The sequence below is a fragment of the Aulonocara stuartgranti genome, assembly GCF_965226115.1.
Source record: "Aulonocara stuartgranti genome assembly, chromosome: 17".
NCBI classification, from domain to species: Eukaryota; Metazoa; Chordata; class Actinopteri; order Cichliformes; family Cichlidae; genus Aulonocara; species Aulonocara stuartgranti.
Genome location: NC_138953.1, coordinates 9,052,770 through 9,073,617, shown reverse-complemented (window position 1 = coordinate 9,073,617; position 20,848 = coordinate 9,052,770). Strand labels below are relative to the sequence as shown.

The following is a 20,848-nucleotide window of genomic DNA, read 5'->3' as shown; positions in this document are numbered from 1 at the left end:
AGTCAGGAGCCTTCACATTAAGCCAATTAAAATGGTTTTGAAAAACCATTAGTAACACTTGCACCACTAGCGGTATGAACTGTGCTGATTTTATGCGTAGCTGAATATCAGTATGTATCTTCACAGAACAGTGTAGGTGGTAGGCAAGAAATTATAGATGAGAGAAGAAGAAAGATGAGGGGGCAGAAGAGAATAAAAGCGTCCCAGGAAGAGCGGAGTATGGGGTATAACGGGCCTAGTGCACCTTTCGGAGGAGTAGAAGCAAAAGAGCGAAGAAGTGAGAACTTGAGCACAAATAGTAGATGTCTGTCTTTAGAGTAAACACTGGTTCTGGGACTACTTTTGACAGCCCCTCTCTGTGCAATAGTTTGCTGAATGTTTTTTTTTGTTTGGTTTTTTTTGGTATTCTTGGTACCTATATGATTCCTGTTTACTTGGGTTTCCCTATAGCTGTTCATTTCCAAAACCACAAAGTCAAAATCCACGATTCAGTATTCAAAATACCGTATTTTCCGGACTACAAAGCGCACCCGAATATTAGCCGCATAAGCTAAAATCAGGGGAAAATCCTGTTTTGTACATACATTAGCCGCACCTGACTAAAAGCCGCAGGTGTTTCAATGTTGACTTATCATATGTAAGAGAATATGCACAAAGGGAATTGTCAGGAAAGAGATGGCTGTTTGGAGACACACCCCTTTTATTAATATTTTGAAAAACAAGTTAGGGGTACATATTTGCATAACTTTTTAGGTATATGTACAAGTACCGGTAATTACAAGTACGAAACATGTACTGTGCTTCATAAATGAGTAACAAATGTAGTACATAACAGTAACCTACAGCACACCAGAAAAATAGATTCGGCCTACCTTTTAGGCTCAGGTGCAGTGACACGGCTTTAACAAGAAGAAAAGTCAGTCATTCACCACCATCTTCCTGCGCACTAAAACCACCAAAGTCCTCTTCTCCAGTGTTGGAAACGAACAGGCTCAGGATGGCTACGTCATCCACTCTCCGCTTCTCTCCTTCGTTGTCACTTTCAAAACCAAAGAAATCCTCGTTGTCAGTGTCAGAGTCGAACACCCTCAGAAGGGCCGTGGCGGTGTCCTCCTCTCCATCATGCAGCAGTCCAGCCCTTCAAAATCCGTTGGTGATCGTGGATGTTTTCACACTTTTCCACGCTGTTAGAATCCACCGGTGGAGTTGGGCATAACTTGCTTTTCGCAAGTTTATCGCCGCTCATTATCTACGCCTCCCGCTGAACGCGTAGCGCTACTTTGAAGTTTGTTTTTCGCGCTACTTCGTACGGCACTACGTTGCCTGGCGGACGGACATGTGACCAACATACCACTCTTGAACCCCGATACTGTGTGTCTGATCACATGCCCTTCCGCCAGGCAACGTAGTGCCGTACAACAGCGGAACAAACAAAACAAATCGTCTTACGATATGACAAAAATCACGGACAATCCATAGAAAAGCCACACCTGACTAAAAGCTGCAGGGTTCAAAGCGTGTGCAAAAAGTAGCGGCTTATAGCCCGACAATTACGGTAATGCTTATTTATCTCCAGCTGCAGGCCCACAGTTCATCCTGTGTCTGAAACAAGCTGTTTTAGCTCCCTCCTCCTCTACTCAAGCCAGCTTTCTTAAGATTGGCTGCCTCTTGCAAACAGAGGGTTTGAACAGGAAGTGGGTGGGGTCGTGTGCCTGAGATCACCATATTGAGATTTCCACTATCATTACACTATGCAGAATCAAGAGTAGAAAAAAATGCCGTCTGACGCCTTAGCTTTAGTCTAACAGGCTTTACTCGCTAATTTACTGCCTTCATTTAATGTGGATTTAACAGACGGCAGGAAAGAGAATATTCTACTTGAATAGTCCAGTTTAATGTGTGGAACTAACAGCACCTCTTAGATGAGCAAGTTGCCATTGCAGATTGTGCTCATTAAAATGGAATACAGTCATCTAATATGCATTTTAACATATTTAATATATTTTAATGTATTTATAAATAGATATATTTGCATTAAAAACAAAAAAGGTTCACACTTTTTCAACTGGCAGAGAACAGGGACCACAAAGTGTTGCTTTGATTCTTGCTCTTACCACAAACATAGACATCCGTACCTGGGAGGCTTTTTAGCAGATGGTCAGAAGTTGTCAGTGATTGACTTCAAAAATAAAAGTCATGTGTTTTTTGTTTTACTTTTTTAAACAACATGCTGAGTGATCGCACAGTTGACAGTATGAAACCTAAAGCCTCTATGCAGTTGGCACAATAAGATTTGTAATTTTGTGTATCTGTGAATCCTCCCTTAGATATGCTGCAATAGAGACCACGCTGGATCCTAGCCTAATGCAAGTATACTTTATAACCTGCTTGATGTACACACAACTAGATGATTAAAGTGCCAGGATCCGACTGCACTGTTCTACCTGACCGCACTGACACATGTCAGCGTATCCAATTATGGCTTTGTAAAAGGAATATAAACCTGGAGCCTTTTTATTGTCTCCTACCCTTCCCAGACCATAGAAGGTAGGAGAGTGTGTTGGTGAGCACATCACACTCCAATGAGATTAAGTGAAGATGACAGTTAAATAGGAAATTAGATAAAAACATCATTCCTCCTTGCTTCACTATGCTTTTAGCTTTCCACACAGATTCTCTGGATTATCGTCAAATAGAAGCCCGTCAAATGCACTCATGTGTGATGTTTTTGTTGAGATGTTATGAGGCGTGCCAGATGCTTTGACAAATGGTTAAAAAACTACCAACTGCCCTGCCCGAGCCTCAGTTTTGCTTCCGAATGTGTGATTGGGAAGATGTTGCAAGTAAGTAAAACTGCTGATTTCATACAGAATAAACACTGTCAGCATGTGTGTGTTTTTATCTTAACCACAATCAGTAGTCATGCATCCGTAGTGGGTATATGGTATGACTTTCAGCATGTTTATCAGCAAACATGGCAGCTCCTGATATGATGATGTGTATATAGTATGACGATGATCTTCAAATGCATCACTCAGACACGTGATAGTGTTTTTGCACCTTCAACAGTGAAGAACAATGAACTTTTGCATTTAATAAAGTAGGTCCTTTATCACTTATTACATGACAGATGGAAGTGAAATGTGAAAGGAGAGATCATTGACAAAAGTTAAGTTAAAAATTTAACTTATTCAGTTAAAATTTTTTCAGCTTCTAATTTTGAGGATTTACTCAGGAAGGAAAGATTTGAGGCTGGCAGCTGACCTTAGATTCACCTGTACTTGTCTTCATTTTACCATTTTCATTATACATAGTGCTACAATGCACTGTTTTGCATGAAAGATGGAAAGCAGGAAAGAAGTAGCAGTGTTGAGTGCAAGATACGTTTGACAAATTTATCTTGATCCCCATCATGGCACTTATTGCTATGCACAGTTACTGAATGAAGGAGTGTGCACGAATCTCTGTAAACTAGCAGTCGGCACTCTTAAGGCACCTTGAAGTGATTGTTATATTAATTAATAAATAAAATTTACATATATAGAGAGAGAGCTTCTTGATTAAATTTTATAATTAAGCATCCCAAATTCCTAATCTTATTTAGGAAAGAATGTGGCAGTTCACATTCAGTCCAAAGTTCCTTTCTTTCAAGCAGGTTATTTAACCAAGTTACACTGACTGTTTCTTCTTCACTCACCTCTTTTCACTCTCAATGTGTTTTTACATCACTCTGCATTTAATCATTAGTTATTATTAATTTCTGGCTTCCTTCCTCATGTCACAATCTGCAATGGCAGATCGTGTGGAGTGAATGAGGTGTGGACCCAAAAGCAGACGATAAGACTTAAAACTGGACTTAGCAAAAGGTGAACCTTTATTGTGGCGGATACACAAACGTAAACCAAATGAGGGAAACAACTACAGAAGAGACTAACATAAAATCTAAAGTGGGAAAACCTAAAATACACAAAACCTGGAAATAGTTGAATATCTGAACCACGGAAACGCTGGGGAGATTAGCAGACGATCCAACAGTGAACAGAGGGAGACAGAGGACTTAAATATACAGAAGGATAAAGAGGAAAGTGGAAACACACGGTGAGCACACCGACACAAATGAACAGGACGCCACAGGGGAAGCAAAACTAGACGTAATGAACATGGAACACGAGACTGTCAAAATAAAACAGGAAACACTGAGATGTAGACTGACAAGTGAGCTTCACAAAGGACCGGAACATAAACTCAAAAAAACTCAGCTTTATTGCGGGATAGTAGACAACAGAAACCTAATATAACTGAGAACATAAACTAAGCAACAAAACAGTTGACAGGCAAAACGCACAGCATGGTAGACAGTAGATCATGACACAGACAGAGGAAAACACAGGGCTTAAAAAAAACAGAGGGCGCAATCAGTGAATGAGAGACAGGAGGGAAACACAGCTGGGGCAAATCAGGGCTAACGAGACAAGGGAAGCAAAAACTGATACATTAACCCGAGACACGGACTTCAAAGTAAAACAGGAAACAACACAGAGATGCGGACTTGACAAGGGGATACAGCAGGCAGGGGAGAAATAAACTAATGAACACAGACAGAAGCCAAAAGAGTAAAACTCTAACATAAACCACACAGAGAACCTAAACTCAGAACAACCCTATAACCCATAAGACAAAGAAAAATATAATAAACCCAATCAAAGAACCAAAAACACAAAACCTGTACATGTGAAAGCACAACACAACAGTGACATAACATGGAAGACATGGCACTCAGGGGAAGCGTTGCATCAATCATAGAAGGAAACAAGACATAAGGACTCACACAAACACAGACACACAGAGAGGGACACAGGAAAAAGACACAAGTGGAGCCTAAATCTAAACAGAATCAAGTCAGAGCTACTAAATGAACTTTAAATAATATATCATAATACAAAATGACTCAGAACCACGACACCTCGGTGTGATTTTGGTTCTGTCTCCCTCCCATCACCCCTAACTGATCACAGCAGAGCCTGTTTCTACTGCTGGTAACGGGGAGTTTTTCCTTCCCAATGTCGCCATGTCATAGGGGGATCTTACAATTTAAAGGGCCTTGATTGTTATTGTGATTTGGTACTACTGAACTGAACTCAACTACAGAGCTATGAAAGCCTCAAGGAGCAACTCAGGCTAAAACCCTGAAGACTGCAAACTTCTTTTATCAATTGTGGCAAGGCCATGAACCAAAAAAGGAAGTGTTTGAGGCAGAGCTTACAAGAGTGTTTATGTTATATGGATGTTTGAGTAAAATGCAGCTGAACACACAACCTGAGGCAAATGCAGTGTTTTGAGTTCAAGGTGATCTGAAAATTATCTTTATTTTTTTAAAAATCAGCTGAATGGCCTATTGTCCTTTAGCAGCACAAACCAGAACCACACTGGATTCTGAGATGATGGAACGAGGCTGAATGATTAGGTGTTTAGGTAAAAATGAAAAGTGCAAAGAAGAATTACTCAAGGGTGAATTGAATCAATGTTCTTAGCCCTCACAGGCACACTGCAACAATGAAATGTGAATGAAAAAGGCCACTGTCTTCACAAATTCATTTATTGTTAACAGCTGCTAAAGGACCCATTTTCATCAATTTGATAAGGTAATTGTGATTCCCGAAAAAGCAAAGTCCATTTAGGTTTCCTTGAGCATTCGAGAGGTATGTGATTTAGCCCTGTGTTTACTGCTTATGAGGACTTACATCACAGTGGAACACTAGGAAACACCGAGGCCATATTTTCAGCCCGCTTCTCCCAAGTGTCAGAGAAAAAGAGTCTCAAAAAGTCTGTTTTTTGTTGATTTGCTGAAATGTGTCAGTGTCGCAGAGAGTTCAAAGCCTTGGTAACTATTAATCCATCACAGGCTTGGCTCCCTAGCCCCTCTGCTCTGACCTTGGGCAATAAACAGCATTACTGATGTATTACAGGAGCAGAAACTGAATAATTACATGGAGGAGTTGAGGGAATTTGACACACAGCATGACAGGCTGGATGCTGCCAGCACAGATGGGTATAAATAGTAGATGTCATTGGAACCTTAAAACGCCTACAGATCTGATTGTATTGTGGGGTAAAATCAGTGTGGGTAGTGATTATGGATGCAAGGAGTTTCACAGTGCTTAAGGATATTATAAGTACAAATGACCAGATATTCAGGTCCGTATGTTTTCTAGCAAAATTTCAATTCTCAATTAAATTTTTTGCAAGTGAGACTATTTTAAAGAGCTGTAGAGCAATGTGTAGGAATGCCAAGAAATGTTCACACTTGGACTAAAACCAGACATTCACACAGAAAGCTTAGAATCAAGCACCTTATCTCCTCTTGTTGAAACATTCAGCATTTGGGCTGCACAAAGTTTCTGTTACACTCTTAAGTTGCCATTGTCAGCACTAGTTTCAATACTTGCTGAGTCATTAATACCTCCTGCTCTCTTTATCCTGTGTTTGTCCACCAGTGGGTGTCTGCATGGTGTCTGTTTGTCTCTTTCATTTGTCACTGATGGTGACAGCAGATGTCAAAACCAACAGCAATGCTCCATATTCATGCTAGGAGGCTCAAGAAGTAATGTTCATCAGCGTATACCAAATCTGGACATCCAAATATACTGAGTGTTTAGACTATTTTAGAATTGTAGGTTGCAGGTTATGAAATTTACAAGTTATAAAAAGCACAAAACACATAAACATTGATGAAAATATGGAGAGAAAAAAAGCATCCTCTCAAATCACCATGAAGAACAAAGGCAGTTCTGAAAGCACAAGAGGGCCCAGCCTGGTACTAACTAACTGTCCTGTGAGCGTGTACAATATCATGCCAGCTTGGAGCTCACTTCCCCCTCCTTGTGATGACATATGTTTGTTTTGCACTAATTTTTTGTCAAGTGCACATTATATCTTTCACTTTCACCTGTTTTTACCTCTCTGTGTGTGTGTTTCTGAATACATACTAATGTGACCATGTTTCATGCATTGAAGGAAAGGAGCTGGAGCAGCATCTATTGTGCTGCAGTTCAGTGCGTCTGACGAGGAAATTAAAGTGTATTCTTTTGCCCCACCTGCGTCACCCTACTTCTACAGCTGCGCCCCCAACAAAACAAACCGGTCAAACTATATATATATATAAATAAAATAGAGAAAGAACGCTAGTGAGATTGAATTAGGGCATCACAAGTAAGCTTTAAATTTCCAATTCATCAAATTTCACATGCCGAGCAGTCGTAACCTTTGAAAATATTTCATCTTCTTCTCCTTTCCTGTGTTTCTTAGACCTTTCTCCATCTCTGAGAGTGTCGCACATCATTTTCTTCTCTCCCTGGTGAATACAGCAATTTTAAATTTAGCTATGGTGACATAATGTGTGACAAAATGCTCAGAGACATTATATGTTTGCTACTATTTTTTGAGCTATTTGGAAAGTTACATCTGAAATAACCTGCCACTTAAAAAATGTTACTTCATCTATACTCATTTCTTTTCCATAGTGGTGAGATGCTGAACTTTGACATCTGCACCAAAAACTCATAACATAACAACAACATGAGATGTGTTGAAGGTGTGATCAGGACTGTGGTATGTCATTTTCTGATTATGGAGCAAGTATCTCCATGAATGAAAAATTATATCATTCAACAGTATGATGCATTAATCTGCCTATCAGATTTAATTACTCAGTAAATCCTAATTGTTTTGGCCCATTTTAACCCCTGGGTATTCTCCTCTATTTGTGCTCTGTTATTACTTGTTGCTACTACTATTTTACAGTTATTGCTCTAGTCTTTAACCTTTTATGCAATGGTGTTAGTATTGTTCATGTGACCTGGGATAGCTTGATATAAATTTAAAACTCCTTTATGTCTAAAATCCTTCATGCAATTCATTAATAAAAACCACATTGATCAAACTTGTATTTCTGTGTCAGAAAGACAGATAAACCTGCAGAAATTACTTGTCTTAATTTGATTTAAATGTACCTGTTCGCTATTCAATCGAATGTTTTTCAACTTTAAACACCTTACCCCCTAAAAAGTTTCTAGGAACTTTCTAAGTTCCCTTGGAAGTGCAGGATTGTTCACATTAAACTGTCCTTAGTGGCAAGAAAGCCTTGGCGAGCACTGAACTGTGCCAAGTGAGGTTAAAATCCTTGAGACTGGAGCCAAAAACAAATCATACCCAACAAGGCCAGAGCCTACAGTGGGAGGTAGTAAAGACTGACAGGATCTTTTATTTTAAACATTAATTTTAACTAACTAGATTGTATGAATAGGACTTAGTGTTTCATTAAACACATATCAAATACAGAGGACAGGTGTTTTAGTTTAGGTAAAAGAACATTCTAGTAGTATGAGACTGCTGTCAATGAAAGGCAAAACATGAACCCATCATCCCAACACTGAGGAGGGCTTTTCCAGTAAAAACGTATTTTCGCAGGAAAAGGTTCTACATTATTAAAACATAAAACTACAAAAGTCCATGAAGTACATGTTCAAAAGCACAGACTGACTGACACAATAGGAAATAGCATGTTGTGCATATTCATATACAAAGGGATGCTTTGTGTGTCATGTGACTTTTGTTCAACACAAAATGATCCCTGTGAGAGCCACCTCAATAATCAGGGACGTTATTGAGATGATGATAATATATTGATAAAAATCTACGAGGAACATAAAAAATTCAACATCAAAATGAAACATTAAATATAACATATCTAATGTGCAGTCATTACAGTACATATAAATAACAGCGTTAAAATATAATAACTCAAGTTAACTTTTATTTTACTACTCTGTCTAAACCCTGTTACTAACAATTTCCTGCAGCTTTAATGTCTTGTGTTATTTACAATAGTCTTGCATTCTGTTCTTATATTTTTTATATTCCCATTGTATCCCCATTTTTCCATCATCATCATCATCTGATATTTGATTCTAGTTTGATCATAGGGGTAATTTTATGGTCAGAGGATGTATGAAATCCAAGAAACACAGAATCCAAAGCACAAAGCCTGGCCCAACATGCTAAGTTGGATACCAGTTGGATACCAATTATATCCAAATGGGGTTTTAGGTTTTCTAAAGCCAGTTAACACAAATAAAGCCTGACTGACTGAGTGTAAATTGCTTTCTAGTATACCCCTCTGCTGTACCTCTTCCATTATAGGCCTTCTGTGTATATACGCTCCAGTCCTTCCTGTGTCGTTGTGTCTGTTGAGCTACCGTCTGTGTTTCCTGTTTCCTGTCCTGCCCTTGCACTTGTGTGTTTACTGGCACCTCATTGCTGGTTTTGATTTGGGTATTGTTGGGACTGTTTGTATTAAATTCGGAATATATCTTTGTAATAGAAATGGTGTATAGTTGATTCTATTGCAGATATTAACATCCCGTTAATGTATTTATTCAATTCAGTTTAGTTTCATTGGTTTTATTGCACCAAATCACAACAACAGTCACCTCATTAATTGATTAATTTATTAACCCTGAAAACATGAAGCTAGCTCTTACCTACTAGTAACTTTTAAAGTAAGGTGAATTATCGAGCAATTAATAAGGATCAAGTGCTGACTCACTTCTATCTACTATGTAAATAGTACACACAGGTTGGCCAAAAAGGTCTTTTGAAATTCATATTATGAAAGTCTAATTCTATTAAGTATGCTAAAGTTATTGTGTGAAAAATTACGACTTCATGAAATGACCTGTCAGTTTTGTATCTCAGACAATTAGATCTCTTCATTCACCTGATTGTTTTCTATCATGTTTTCTTTTGTGAAAGGAGACAAGAAGTTTGCATGAATCATAAAATAATAATTTTTACACTCTTAGCTTATCTCAGCTTCCATTCTCTTGTCCTTGTCTCGTCCTTGTCCACTAAAGTTCTGTGATAAGCAGCTTGAAGAAACTCTGTTAACACCCTTCGTACTGTTTCATAGTTTTAAACCTCTTGTGTAATATCTTTGTGCTTTTTGTTTGCCTCACAAGCTCAAAAACAAGATTCACTACTACCACTTCTACCTTCCTTCATCTGTCATGACACTTGGAGGTTGAAAAGGTGAGACTGAGGTCTTGTTGACATTCTGAGAGATGAGCTTTAGCGGTGAGCGGTCAGAGGGATGAACTCTGGCTGTTTGCAAGCACAATATCAATAATACATGAGGTGTTTAGTGAGTCTGTGTTCGCCAGATCACTTTTATTTATGGAGCTTCTTCTGCATAATGCGGCTGAAGATGTAATCAGTGGAACAGCAAAGCCGAGTGATCTATGTCTGCACTCTTATCGGATCACTGAAAGGTTGCACGCTGGCCGGGTGGGGACGATATGTACCAGTGTTCCTAATTAATGGTGGACATTGTGTAGATGTAACGGTGTCAAAAACCATCCTCAGCCCTTCACCTCCTTCGACATCATTATCTGCTGTGGCGATAAGAGACAAAGGTGATGTTGAAAAGTGTTCAAGAAAATTTATTATCAAACTTAGAGTCCCCAAGGTGGCTTGGTGTTGATAATTGATATGTATCAGGAGAAATATTAAATCCTCTTATGGAGGTAATCAGGGCAGACCATGAAGAGATGGCTAATCTTGAAACTCTGTCCCTCACAGTGCCCTCCTAGTGTAATATACGAATATTTCTCCAGCATAAGAAAATAACTTCATAACAGTTTGAACTTTTACCTTGTATAAAATATTTGATGAAATTACAAGAAAATGTTATTTTTATTTTTTAAAATTTGTACCAACCCGTTTACAGTCATTAGCGGTAAAACATACTATGTCAAGTTAGCTTATTACTGCAAAATGATGTACAGGGTATTTATGAGTCGCGGAAATGTGGCTGGAAAAGGACCTTAGTTCAAGGAGACCACTGAATAAATGCTCCCACCAGCTAAGTCATGCCCAGTATGAGCATTACTAAGGATGCTTTTAAAACTGTCACTTCTCACATGATATGCTGTTGATTCTCTCACGAAACCCTGCTCGATGCCACACGTCCCTCTAGTTTGAAAACTTTCCCTCATTTCTGAAGTTGGTAATGAATTATAGTTGATAACAAAAAGACATTTATAGTCAGACAAAAACTTGAATATTCAACCTTTTCATGGAAATACGTGAATGGGTGCTGCCTCCACATGTGTGGAGACACAGAAAAAAACTGGCAAAAGAAAGCTTATGGGGAATTTGATTACGGTGAATGAACAGTTGTTTTACAATTGGTTCATGTTGGGTAGCGTCACAAAAGTGTTTTGTGTTTTTGGTTCTTTTATTTTATTTATTTTATTGTGTTTTAGCTTTCTTTGTCTAATGGGTTACAGGTTTGTTCTAAGTTTATATTCTTTGTGTGGTTTATGTTAGAGTTTTAGTCTGCTGGTATCTGTTTGTGTTGATATCTCCTCTGTATCCCCTTGTCAAGTTCACGTGTCTGTTATGTTTCCTCTTTTACTTTGAAACACTGTCTCATGTCAGTGTTTCTGGTTTTACTTCCCTTGTCTCATTAGGCCTGATTTGTCCCAGCTGTGTTTCCCTCCTGTCTTCCATTTCCTGATTGCTCCTTCTGTGTATTTAACCCCTGTGTTTTCCTTTGTCTGTGTCATGACCTCTGTGATTCTGTACTCTGTGTTCTGTCTGCGAGCCTGTTTATTTTTTTGTATTTTTTCAGTTTAGTTTTTTGGTCCTTTTCAGGAATAAAGCTGTTTTGAGTCCTATCCCGCCTTCACGCAGCTTTCACTTGACAAAAGGATATAGTGGTGGTGTCCTGTACACCGTTATTATTATTTTATACTACTTTTTTCCTGTCACTGTTTGGTTAACACCTGAGAGAACTGGTTGGTTGGACTTGTCTAAAGATGAATAATTTAGCAGTAGGACATCAATGAAAAATAACCATAGTGGTTGATTTTTAAGGAGGTTAATGCCTCCTTAATGTTAATGATCATTTGCTGTTAATGTAAGATTTGTGACCTTTCTGAGGTAGGTCTGGTCACCCTGGTAACTAAGGCTGCGTTCACACTGCAGGTCTTAATGCTCAATTCCGATTTTTTGATCAAATCCGATTTTTTTTTCTGCTCGTTCGCACTACAAATAAAATGCGACAGCAAACGCTCAAAGCGGCCCGCATGCGCAAAAGAAGACGTCACACACAAGGCGCTCTGTTTGAACCCAGAGCAAACAGTATTGTTTGACTGATGGCCCTTAATATAAAGACTTCGGACTTTACGTTTCCCAGTTTTTGTTTTAAGTTATTTTGTTATTTACATAATAATGTAAATAACAAAATAATTATCCTTATTGCTGTTTTAGAGAGGAGCGGTGCTTCAAAGGATAGCTGCAGATTTCTGTCAGAATCTGCAGATTATACAGTACAAATAAAATGTTCACGTTTCTCCAACGTTCTCTTCCCAACAGTTTCACTGACATCTACACTGGATGGCCAGGAAGCGTTCACGATGTCTTCTCGGGCGATGTCTTCTCGGGCGTCTGTCTTGTGTCAGTGACGTAAAAGACGGATTTAATGAGACATGACCGTTCAAACAGCAGTCGCTTTCTAAAACATCGGATATGTATCGGATTCAGTACCACATACAAAAGTGACCCCTGTCGGATTTGAAAATAACGGATTTGCGCCGTTCACACTGTAATAGCATGATCGGATATGGGTTGCATAGGGTCAAAAAAATTGGATTTGATGCGTTTTTGCCTGCAGTGTGAACATAGCCTAAGACAATGGAGAAAAAGCTTTACATGGTAAGAGGTAGTAGTCATTTATACTTCTGTGAAACCAGATTTTTTTAAACGATCCTTTAATAACTTGATTCTTTTAAATTTTTGCAAAAAATTTTAATGTATGTGTGATATTTGCACAGGGTATATAAAAAGTTTTTGGTTAGGGAAATAATGTGTAGTTCAGGTCAGGCAAATATAATACTTTTGTAACTGTGTTTAACTGTGTGGAGTTTGCAGGTCCTCTCCATGTCACTTCAGGTTCTCTCTTGGTATTCCAACTTCCTCCCAGATGCTTAATGACCCCCAAATTTTCATATTGATCTAATAAAAAAGTAAATATGTAGCTTATGTAGGGGAGAGGAACCAACTAAGATCCAGAATGGTAGTGGAGCGCAAATGTGTCTGTCTCTAAAGCACTTTGGAGCCTATAGCACTGCTATTGCCTATAAATAAAATAGACATGAATCTATCAACAGACTGTAAATATTTCCATGTTCACCCTTTACTTTGTGTTTACTACAGTGTACATGGGATGGGCATAAAGCATACTGCAATGTGCACATTTATGGTAGTGCTATGGTATGATACTGCATGTGATTTTAATATTGCACAACAATGGAAATCTATCGCACACAAATAAGCTAGTTAACTGCACACCTTGGTTATACATCATACATGTGTTGTATTGGAAGCAATTAAATGTTTGTTTTATGGGGATTGTGACAAGAAAATGATATAATACCACCAGCCTTATCCTGCAAAACAGTGGAAAAATGGGGATATTGGGCTAATGTCACCTGCATTACCTTATGCTGCAACTAAACTGCTAGAAATGGCTGAAATAGCACAACAGAGTTCACATATCTACCTGTGTGCTCTTTGTTTGTTGCTCATGTTAGATTCACTTGCTTAATCATGTTTCTAAACTTGACAGTGTTTTGCCACCATAGAAGCCACGCTGCAATTCCAGATCAATTTTCCAGAACAATTATGATGGATACAAAGTGACAACAGAGGTCTGCGATGTCGTATATAATCAGGCGGGTGGCGATGTGTTTTCTGCCTGTAGTGCTGCAGTCTCATCAGATCACTAATCAGGGAGAAGGCTGCTGGTAATTATCCATCAGATCTCCAAAGTGCAGCAGGAAACAGCAGCAGAGAGTCAACGCTCTTTCTCTCCACCCGCCTCTTCTCTTACCACTGATTGCTGCTGTTTCACAGGAACGCATTAATCAACTCTCTTCATTCAGGTGAGAGCACGTTTATTCATAACACTTGACACCAACTTTGAGTGAGCAGTGTGTTAAATTAAATTTAGTCCACATGTTACATTAGAGATGAGCAGAAATCCTAATGGTATTTGGGTAATTTAGAGTCATGTGAGCATGGAGTGATACTGAAACAAAATGATTATTCAAAAATGCCAGCAGTTACAGAGGATGCTCCATGGGAGTGTGAAATAATCTGACAGGCATGCAGACAGAAACAAAAGTGGGCAATAACATACATGAAACACACGGAGTCCCACTTTTTAGATATTAAGTAGTAATCCAAAGAATGTCAAGTAGACGTGGAGACAGGTTTCATTTATACAGTGATTATCAAATGAAGAGTCTCCCAGCAGCAGATATATTATTTGTTCGTTATTAGCATTCAATCCACAGTAAAATAATTTCATTGTTACTGAATGAAAAAATAATAAACTGTTGATTTTTCTCAGAAATTATATCAATGATTTCTGAGAACATTATGCTTAATTTGTTTTATGTTTCTTTGTCTTCAGAGAGTTAGAAAAACAAAAAGAAAAATAAGCGGGGACTACAGCTCAGGTTTTTGTTTTTCTGTCCACTGCCCAAGAAGTTGCCGGTTACTCCCACTGGGTAAACAAGTCACCCAATCAAAACATGCGACATCACCTCATGAGGCCTGAGATGACAGTTTGAACAGAGAATCCAGTGTTTATTCAGGGGACTGCATTCTTACATAATTTTCAAGTAAACATATAAATCTTGAGCAGAGAAAAAGAAGGAACATGATGTCTGCATTGTGGAGGGTGTCTTTGCCTTTAACACAGAAAACAGGTGAGCAGGTATGGAATTGTAAAATCAGTTGTAGTGGTTCAGAGTACGGAAAAGACTCACAACTCGCACTAATTTCTATAGAGAGCTTCAGTAGATTTTCTTTATATGCAGGCTGTGATCGGCTGATCTGGGCTACTGCTGTTCTGAGGTTTACTGCTCTTTGTGGATTTACACATCTGAATTTAACAAGATGTTTCATAAGATGTCCTGCCTCATTTCCGTCCTCTACACTGACAGTACACTGTTTATACTGTTATTATATTAGACGGTATAAAGTTGGTGTGAAGGTGGAATTCAGTGGATGAATCTCAGCATTATCAGCTTCTGCTAACCTAACTCTGACATGAAACCACAGTCAGTGTGCACAAATGCTTCTTTACTTTAAACCCTTCACATTACAGCAAACTAACCTGCAGAGGATTTTCATGCAGCCTTTAAATATCAGTAAGTCTACCTCGGTTTGTTTTGCAGCACAATTCATAACATAAAAAAAACACATAATGTCACAAGCCTTTTTTGAAAACGTAAGGAGTAGAAAGTACAGATATTTGTTTAAAATTTAGAGCGTAAAAGTAAAAAGTTCTCAAAAAAGAAAAAAAAAACAGACTCAAACAGAGTACAGATACTTGAAAATTCCACTTAGCACTGGGAATGCCTGCGCCATTTATTGTGATTATGGTGGATACCAGAAGTTCAAATTTACCTATCTGTGATATGGACTGAGAAACACACAAAATTCAAAATTTGATGCAATCTTGTTGTAATGAATGAATATAGAGACTGAAGCCATTTGCACTCATAAAACACAGTTTGGAAAAATGTGTATCTTACAACAAGTAATAATGAGCTAATCCATGTGTTTCAATGAAGAAACTGAGATTCCGGGTTGGATGATTGTATTATTGCTGTGTTTTGTTTTGTTTTTTTGTACTTCTGTCACAATTGCTTAGGCAATGAAAGGTTGCTGGTTCAATGCCAGATGTAGACAAGGAAGAGCATCTGGTGTAAAACACTTCTATACCTGCTATAGCAACACCTTGTGTCAACACAGCAGCTGAAAGGAGCGTATTCCCTTGTCAAAATCTTCAAAATGCTGTAGCAGAGCTGACTTTGCTTAGAAGTTCATTTGTTTCCGAAACTTCTGTTAGCGATGTGAGTCATCTTTCCAGAACTTGCAGCCTTAAACAAGATGAATTCATTCCTGTCGTGAAAGTTTGGACCAAGAAGTAACTTCTCTTCGCTCTCCAAATGTTGTAATTTGGAAGGAATTTGGCGATTATAAAACACGCTTCCGTTTAGTCAGCTTTGATGTTTATCTGTGTTTAGGCTGATGGAAGCATATTAATACCCATCAATAATGTCACATAGAGCATAAAGAAAACCTTGCCTTAAAAGTTTAGGAACTACAATACATGATGTAAATTTATGTTAATTTAATTTGCTCCAGAGATGCAAAGTGCTGCTGTGTTTCAGCTTCATTTAACAGGGAAACAAAAGACCTCAGCTGCCTCTAAACACTGTTTTTCCACTGCATTTCCTGCACAGCAACAATTTTTTTTTCATTCAACCAGATTTGAACATAAAAACAATCCTATATACAATGTAAAAGTTTGCTTTAAGGTCGTAAGTGATGATTAAAAGGACATTCAACACAAAGATCAGCCAAAGTAGAGCTGATCTGTAAAAACCAGCAAGATTCTGGTTCAAAAAGAAACACATAAAAGTGTCTTTAACCACCCATCCAAACAGCAATGGCTTTGTTCCAACAGCAGACACAAAAGCAGATAAAAAGCTTTGCATCTCTTCTATATGACTGGGGGACAGAGACTAAACAAGCACTCAGAGGGATGGAGAGGAAGTCGTTAAAAAGCAGTTACGCCACTTAAAAGGACGGTTAGCAGAACCCATATCGTGTAATTTCCCCAGTTGGTCCCAGGAGGAAATTTATTACCCTTTAACCTCTTTAACCACCAGAGACTAAAGCTCTCAGCCAAGGTCTCACTCAGATGTCTGAATCACCTGGGCTGCTTCTGACAGCAGAACCCCAAACTAGCAGCTGTTACAGGACATGCAAGCTATATAGTTTCATTGAATAGTTGCCATTTCTCTCTGTGAGGACAAATAGGAATTCAGGATAACAACAGTAGGAACATTTTTCAAGCATTTTTTGTGTGTTTGAATCTCAGTTGGAACAACATAAAATCCATACATCCTGTCACAGGTAAACACAGTTTCCTTCTGCACAGTGATAAGGCTGGCCAGTCTAATACGGCAGACAAATTAGTTCCTACGAGAAACTACTTACAGGGTCATGATTTACACAAAGCAACATAGATACTGAGTTTTTCTTGCTTTTGGTTTACATTAATAACTGGCTCTTTTAAAAACAACAACAAAAAAAAAAAAAACAAGTCGATGACAAGGTGAAGTTTCTCTTTAAATGAGTCCTATTGTGCTTTTATCCTTTGCTTTCTGCCATTGGTATTCTAAAGCCATTCTGGATATTAATGTCAAATACAGTCATTCAACAACATTGTTGCATCACCCTGGTTACAGGTTCTTTTTTTCTGTTTCAGGTCTCATCACATCGGTGCTGGTGTGTGATTGACAGGTGATTTGTGTTAAAACATTAATCTGTCTATTCCCATAATCCAGAGCAGGGAAACACCTCTACTGATGTCATTAAGAGATGCAGAGTATTATAAAATTATGGGATACCTTGTGGATGTAAATACCTTACTCATTTTATGAGTGTGTTTGCCCAAGGTTTTGAGGGTTCAGGAAACATATTCCAGCTTTCAAAAAACCTTTCTTTCAAATACTTAGTGAATAATCAGACCCATCACATTTTTAAGACCTCATAGTAGCACCACACAACACATGTTGAGTGGGAGGCAGAGCCTTGCAACTTCAGGCCCCTCTTTTGTGGAACCAGCTCCCAGTTTGACACCCTCTCTACTTTTTAGATTAGGCTTAAAACTTTCCTGGATCAGGTGACCCTGACTCCTCCCTTAGCTACGCTGCGATAGGCCTAGGCTGATGGGAGCTCGCCTCTTTTCATTTTTATACACCTATTTGGATTTTAATAATTAATAGTCAACTATAACTTTCTCTTGCTCCCTGTTGTCCTGTCTGTGAGTCACAGCAAATGGCCTCCACTCCCTGAGCCTGGTTCTGTTGGAGGTTTCTTCCTCTGAAAAGGAAGTTTTTCTTTCCTGCTGTTTCCACGTGCCTGCTCATGGCGAGTCGTCTGATTGTTGGGGTTTTCTCTTTATTATTATATGAGCTTTCCCTTAAAACATAATGTACCTTGAGGCAACTGTTGTTGTGATTTGGTGCCAAATAAATAAAACTGAACTGAACTGAAGCGAAAAAGTAGCTGCAGCTATAAAGGTTAGTACAGACTGAATAGATTAACTTATGCATATAAATGATGTTGCTATGACTGTTCGGCATTTATAAATGTTCCACTGTCTACAGTCTGCAGTGAATTAATCACACTTTTCTCCATGAACAAGAAAACTGTAAAAGAAGTACAGCATTTTTTGTGTGTCTTTTAGATTTATTATTGGTATGTTGTTAAAGAAAAACATTTGCTTTTAAGAGACTGACTGCAGGCTGAAGGAGCAGAGACTCGGCTATGCAGCAGATCTAGACGTACTGAGACCGGGTACTTTGCAGGAGAACATTTCTCCTTTTCTTGGGATTCACTTTATACACTTTCATTTTGTTTCATCAATCAAAATGCAGACGACTGCTGTTTTGTGTAGAAGACTTATTCATAGTAGTCCTCTGATGGGAGCTGTGTGAAACCACAAAAATTACTTTCTTTTTAAGTTATTTTTTGCAGACATGATCCATACCGTTCCCCTGTTTACCTCTCCACTCATTGGGCATCGCTTTGCTGTTGCTTTCCTTTGATTTTCTAAGCATAAAGTTTGCATTTGGAGCACTTTGTGGTTTCTCAGCTACATTGTCAGCAGTCAGCTGATGTGTAGAAGAGCAAGTAACCATTTTCATGAAAAATGTATCATCGCATTTGCGTGGATGTTCTGTGCTAAAGAGCATCAACAAAGACATTTATTTGAATGGCAATGACAGCTTTTGAGAGAAATGAGCAAAAAAGAACAAATAGCTAAATTCTGCAGTAATGACTTCACATTGTGATGCATGAAACCATTAAGGAAAAAAAAAAGCACTACTTTTTCACTTCTTTGGTCAAAAAACCTCCAATGATTCAGAGTTTTGCATAAAGAGTGAAATATATATGTAACAAGCATCAATACTGAGTTGGTTGGCTTTCATTGCATCATTTCTACACAGCCGTCTCCTTGAGTTCATCCTAATTCTTTTTCTGATTATCCTTAAGGGATCCTTTCTCAAACTGGGGTGCACCTGCAGCAAGGCTAAGATGAGATGATGCATAGCTCTGCAGCAATAGACAAGTTTGTAAAAGGACCACTGGGTAAACATAAAAGGGCCGATGAATGTACACCAGATGTCACAAAACTTGAACATGTTTTTATCTACAGGCTGGGGCGCTGCCAGGCTCGGCTGCCTCGTACATTTGTCCTACACCCCACCCACTGCTAGCCTGCATCACACTGTGCTTAACTTTCAGAGTGAGTATTCTTCATTTTTCCTCTCATATTCCCCATATTTTGTACCCGTGCTTCCTTTCCTTTATCCCGAAGTGAATGGAGCATTAAAGCTTTAACTTTGTGGATTATTTGGGTGATTTTTGGAGGGAACACAGCAGTCTCACTAGTCAAACAAACTGGAGTTTGGGGTCAAACATGCTCAGGTGTGGTAAGAATGTTCTAGTGTGGTTATGTCCTCAGGACACCTATCAGGCAAAGACAGAGGAAACGGCAAAAACAGATGAAATGTCTGCAGAGTGAAAGCAGGGAGATGGTGTTTTATGGTCCGTGTCGCCTTGAGTTCTCGGGCTGGCTGCTCACTGCAGGAGGTACAGGTAGGCAACTTTAAAAAAACCCAAACCTTGGTCTCATTGTAAAGCTTTTATTTTGTTCATGAAAAAGTACACGGAGTAGCATAAAAGCTTTCCGACCAACTCGGTGACAAAGGGTTGACGTAAAGCTTTGGACTGACTGACAGTTTATTATTTATATATACAGCAGGTGTTGAAGTTATGTTAAGTTAAAACAGATGGATTTTTTTTTATTCTTGCACTGTGCTTTGGCTGAGGTTTCACATGTTAACCACGCATATCAATCCTCCTGTCAGTAAAGTCCATCTTCCCATCTTTTAAAACATCCTATGGCTCTGACATCTCGATTTTTTACATAAAAGTCATCATCCTCGTAGAAAAGTGTTTCTTTTTTCTTTAAAAATCAAGCATAAATGTGCCATTACCTTTGTTTTTCTTTTTAATAAATTAATTGTAGCATTTCACAATGGCAGAGAATTTGGATAATAAGCACACAAATCACCATTTATTGTGCATCATTAAATATTATGTACATCAAAGTGACACCATCGATTACTTCCAGGGAAATGGAGTCCAACACATTTGCCAGTGTTTCTAGCAAATTATACAACATTTACAAAAAAAAAAAGGTAACAAAGAAAAAAGCTCAGTGGTATTTTATAAAGCACTGAGAGTAAGTCCTCCTGATCTGTACAGGGCCAGGTCAGTGAGCGGTTATTTAGCAGTCCTGCTAAATAAAATACTCCTTCTGGTTTTCACTGGGAGCGCTCGGAGAATCCGGCTGGCCGCTGAAGGGGAACTCGTTGCTGTCTTCAGGTTGAGCTGCTTTCACTTCCTGGTTCCGATATGTTTCTTTCCTGCTGCATATGAATCTGGCCATCACTGCCAATGCGGATAGGGTGACAAAAATCACAACAGCAATCACCCCTAAAAACAACAGAAAGGTAAAAAGAAAGAAAAATAATTGTTGAATTGTTTCAGATGTTGTGTAATTGTGCTAAAAAACCTGAAAAAAAATTATCGCTCTCTAATTTTTAACCATATGTTAAAAATCACATAAGGG

At 38.6% G+C, this 20,848-nt stretch overlaps 1 protein-coding gene and 1 long non-coding RNA gene across 3 annotated transcripts in view; one reads left to right on the top strand and one right to left on the bottom strand.

The window, feature by feature from the left end:
* The first annotated feature begins 2,325 nt into the window (after positions 1-2,325).
* LOC309692004 lies at positions 2,326-19,727 on the top strand. Its single transcript, XR_014272189.1, has 5 exons — positions 2,326-2,366; positions 13,823-14,003; positions 17,411-17,445; positions 19,367-19,456; positions 19,676-19,727. It is a non-coding gene; the product is annotated as an uncharacterized lncRNA (long non-coding RNA).
* Positions 19,567-20,848, bottom strand: part of LOC309691999 (contactin-associated protein-like 4) — a 125,382-nt gene continuing 124,100 nt past the window's right edge. The window contains exon 24 of one of the 2 annotated variants that reach the window (XM_082510100.1): positions 19,567-20,712. In XM_082510100.1, coding sequence (XP_082366226.1) covers positions 20,516-20,712 — 197 coding nt within the window. In that variant the 3' untranslated portion in view covers positions 19,567-20,515. The remainder of the gene's footprint in view (positions 20,713-20,848) is intronic. The other variant, XM_082510099.1, reaches the window with a different exon arrangement.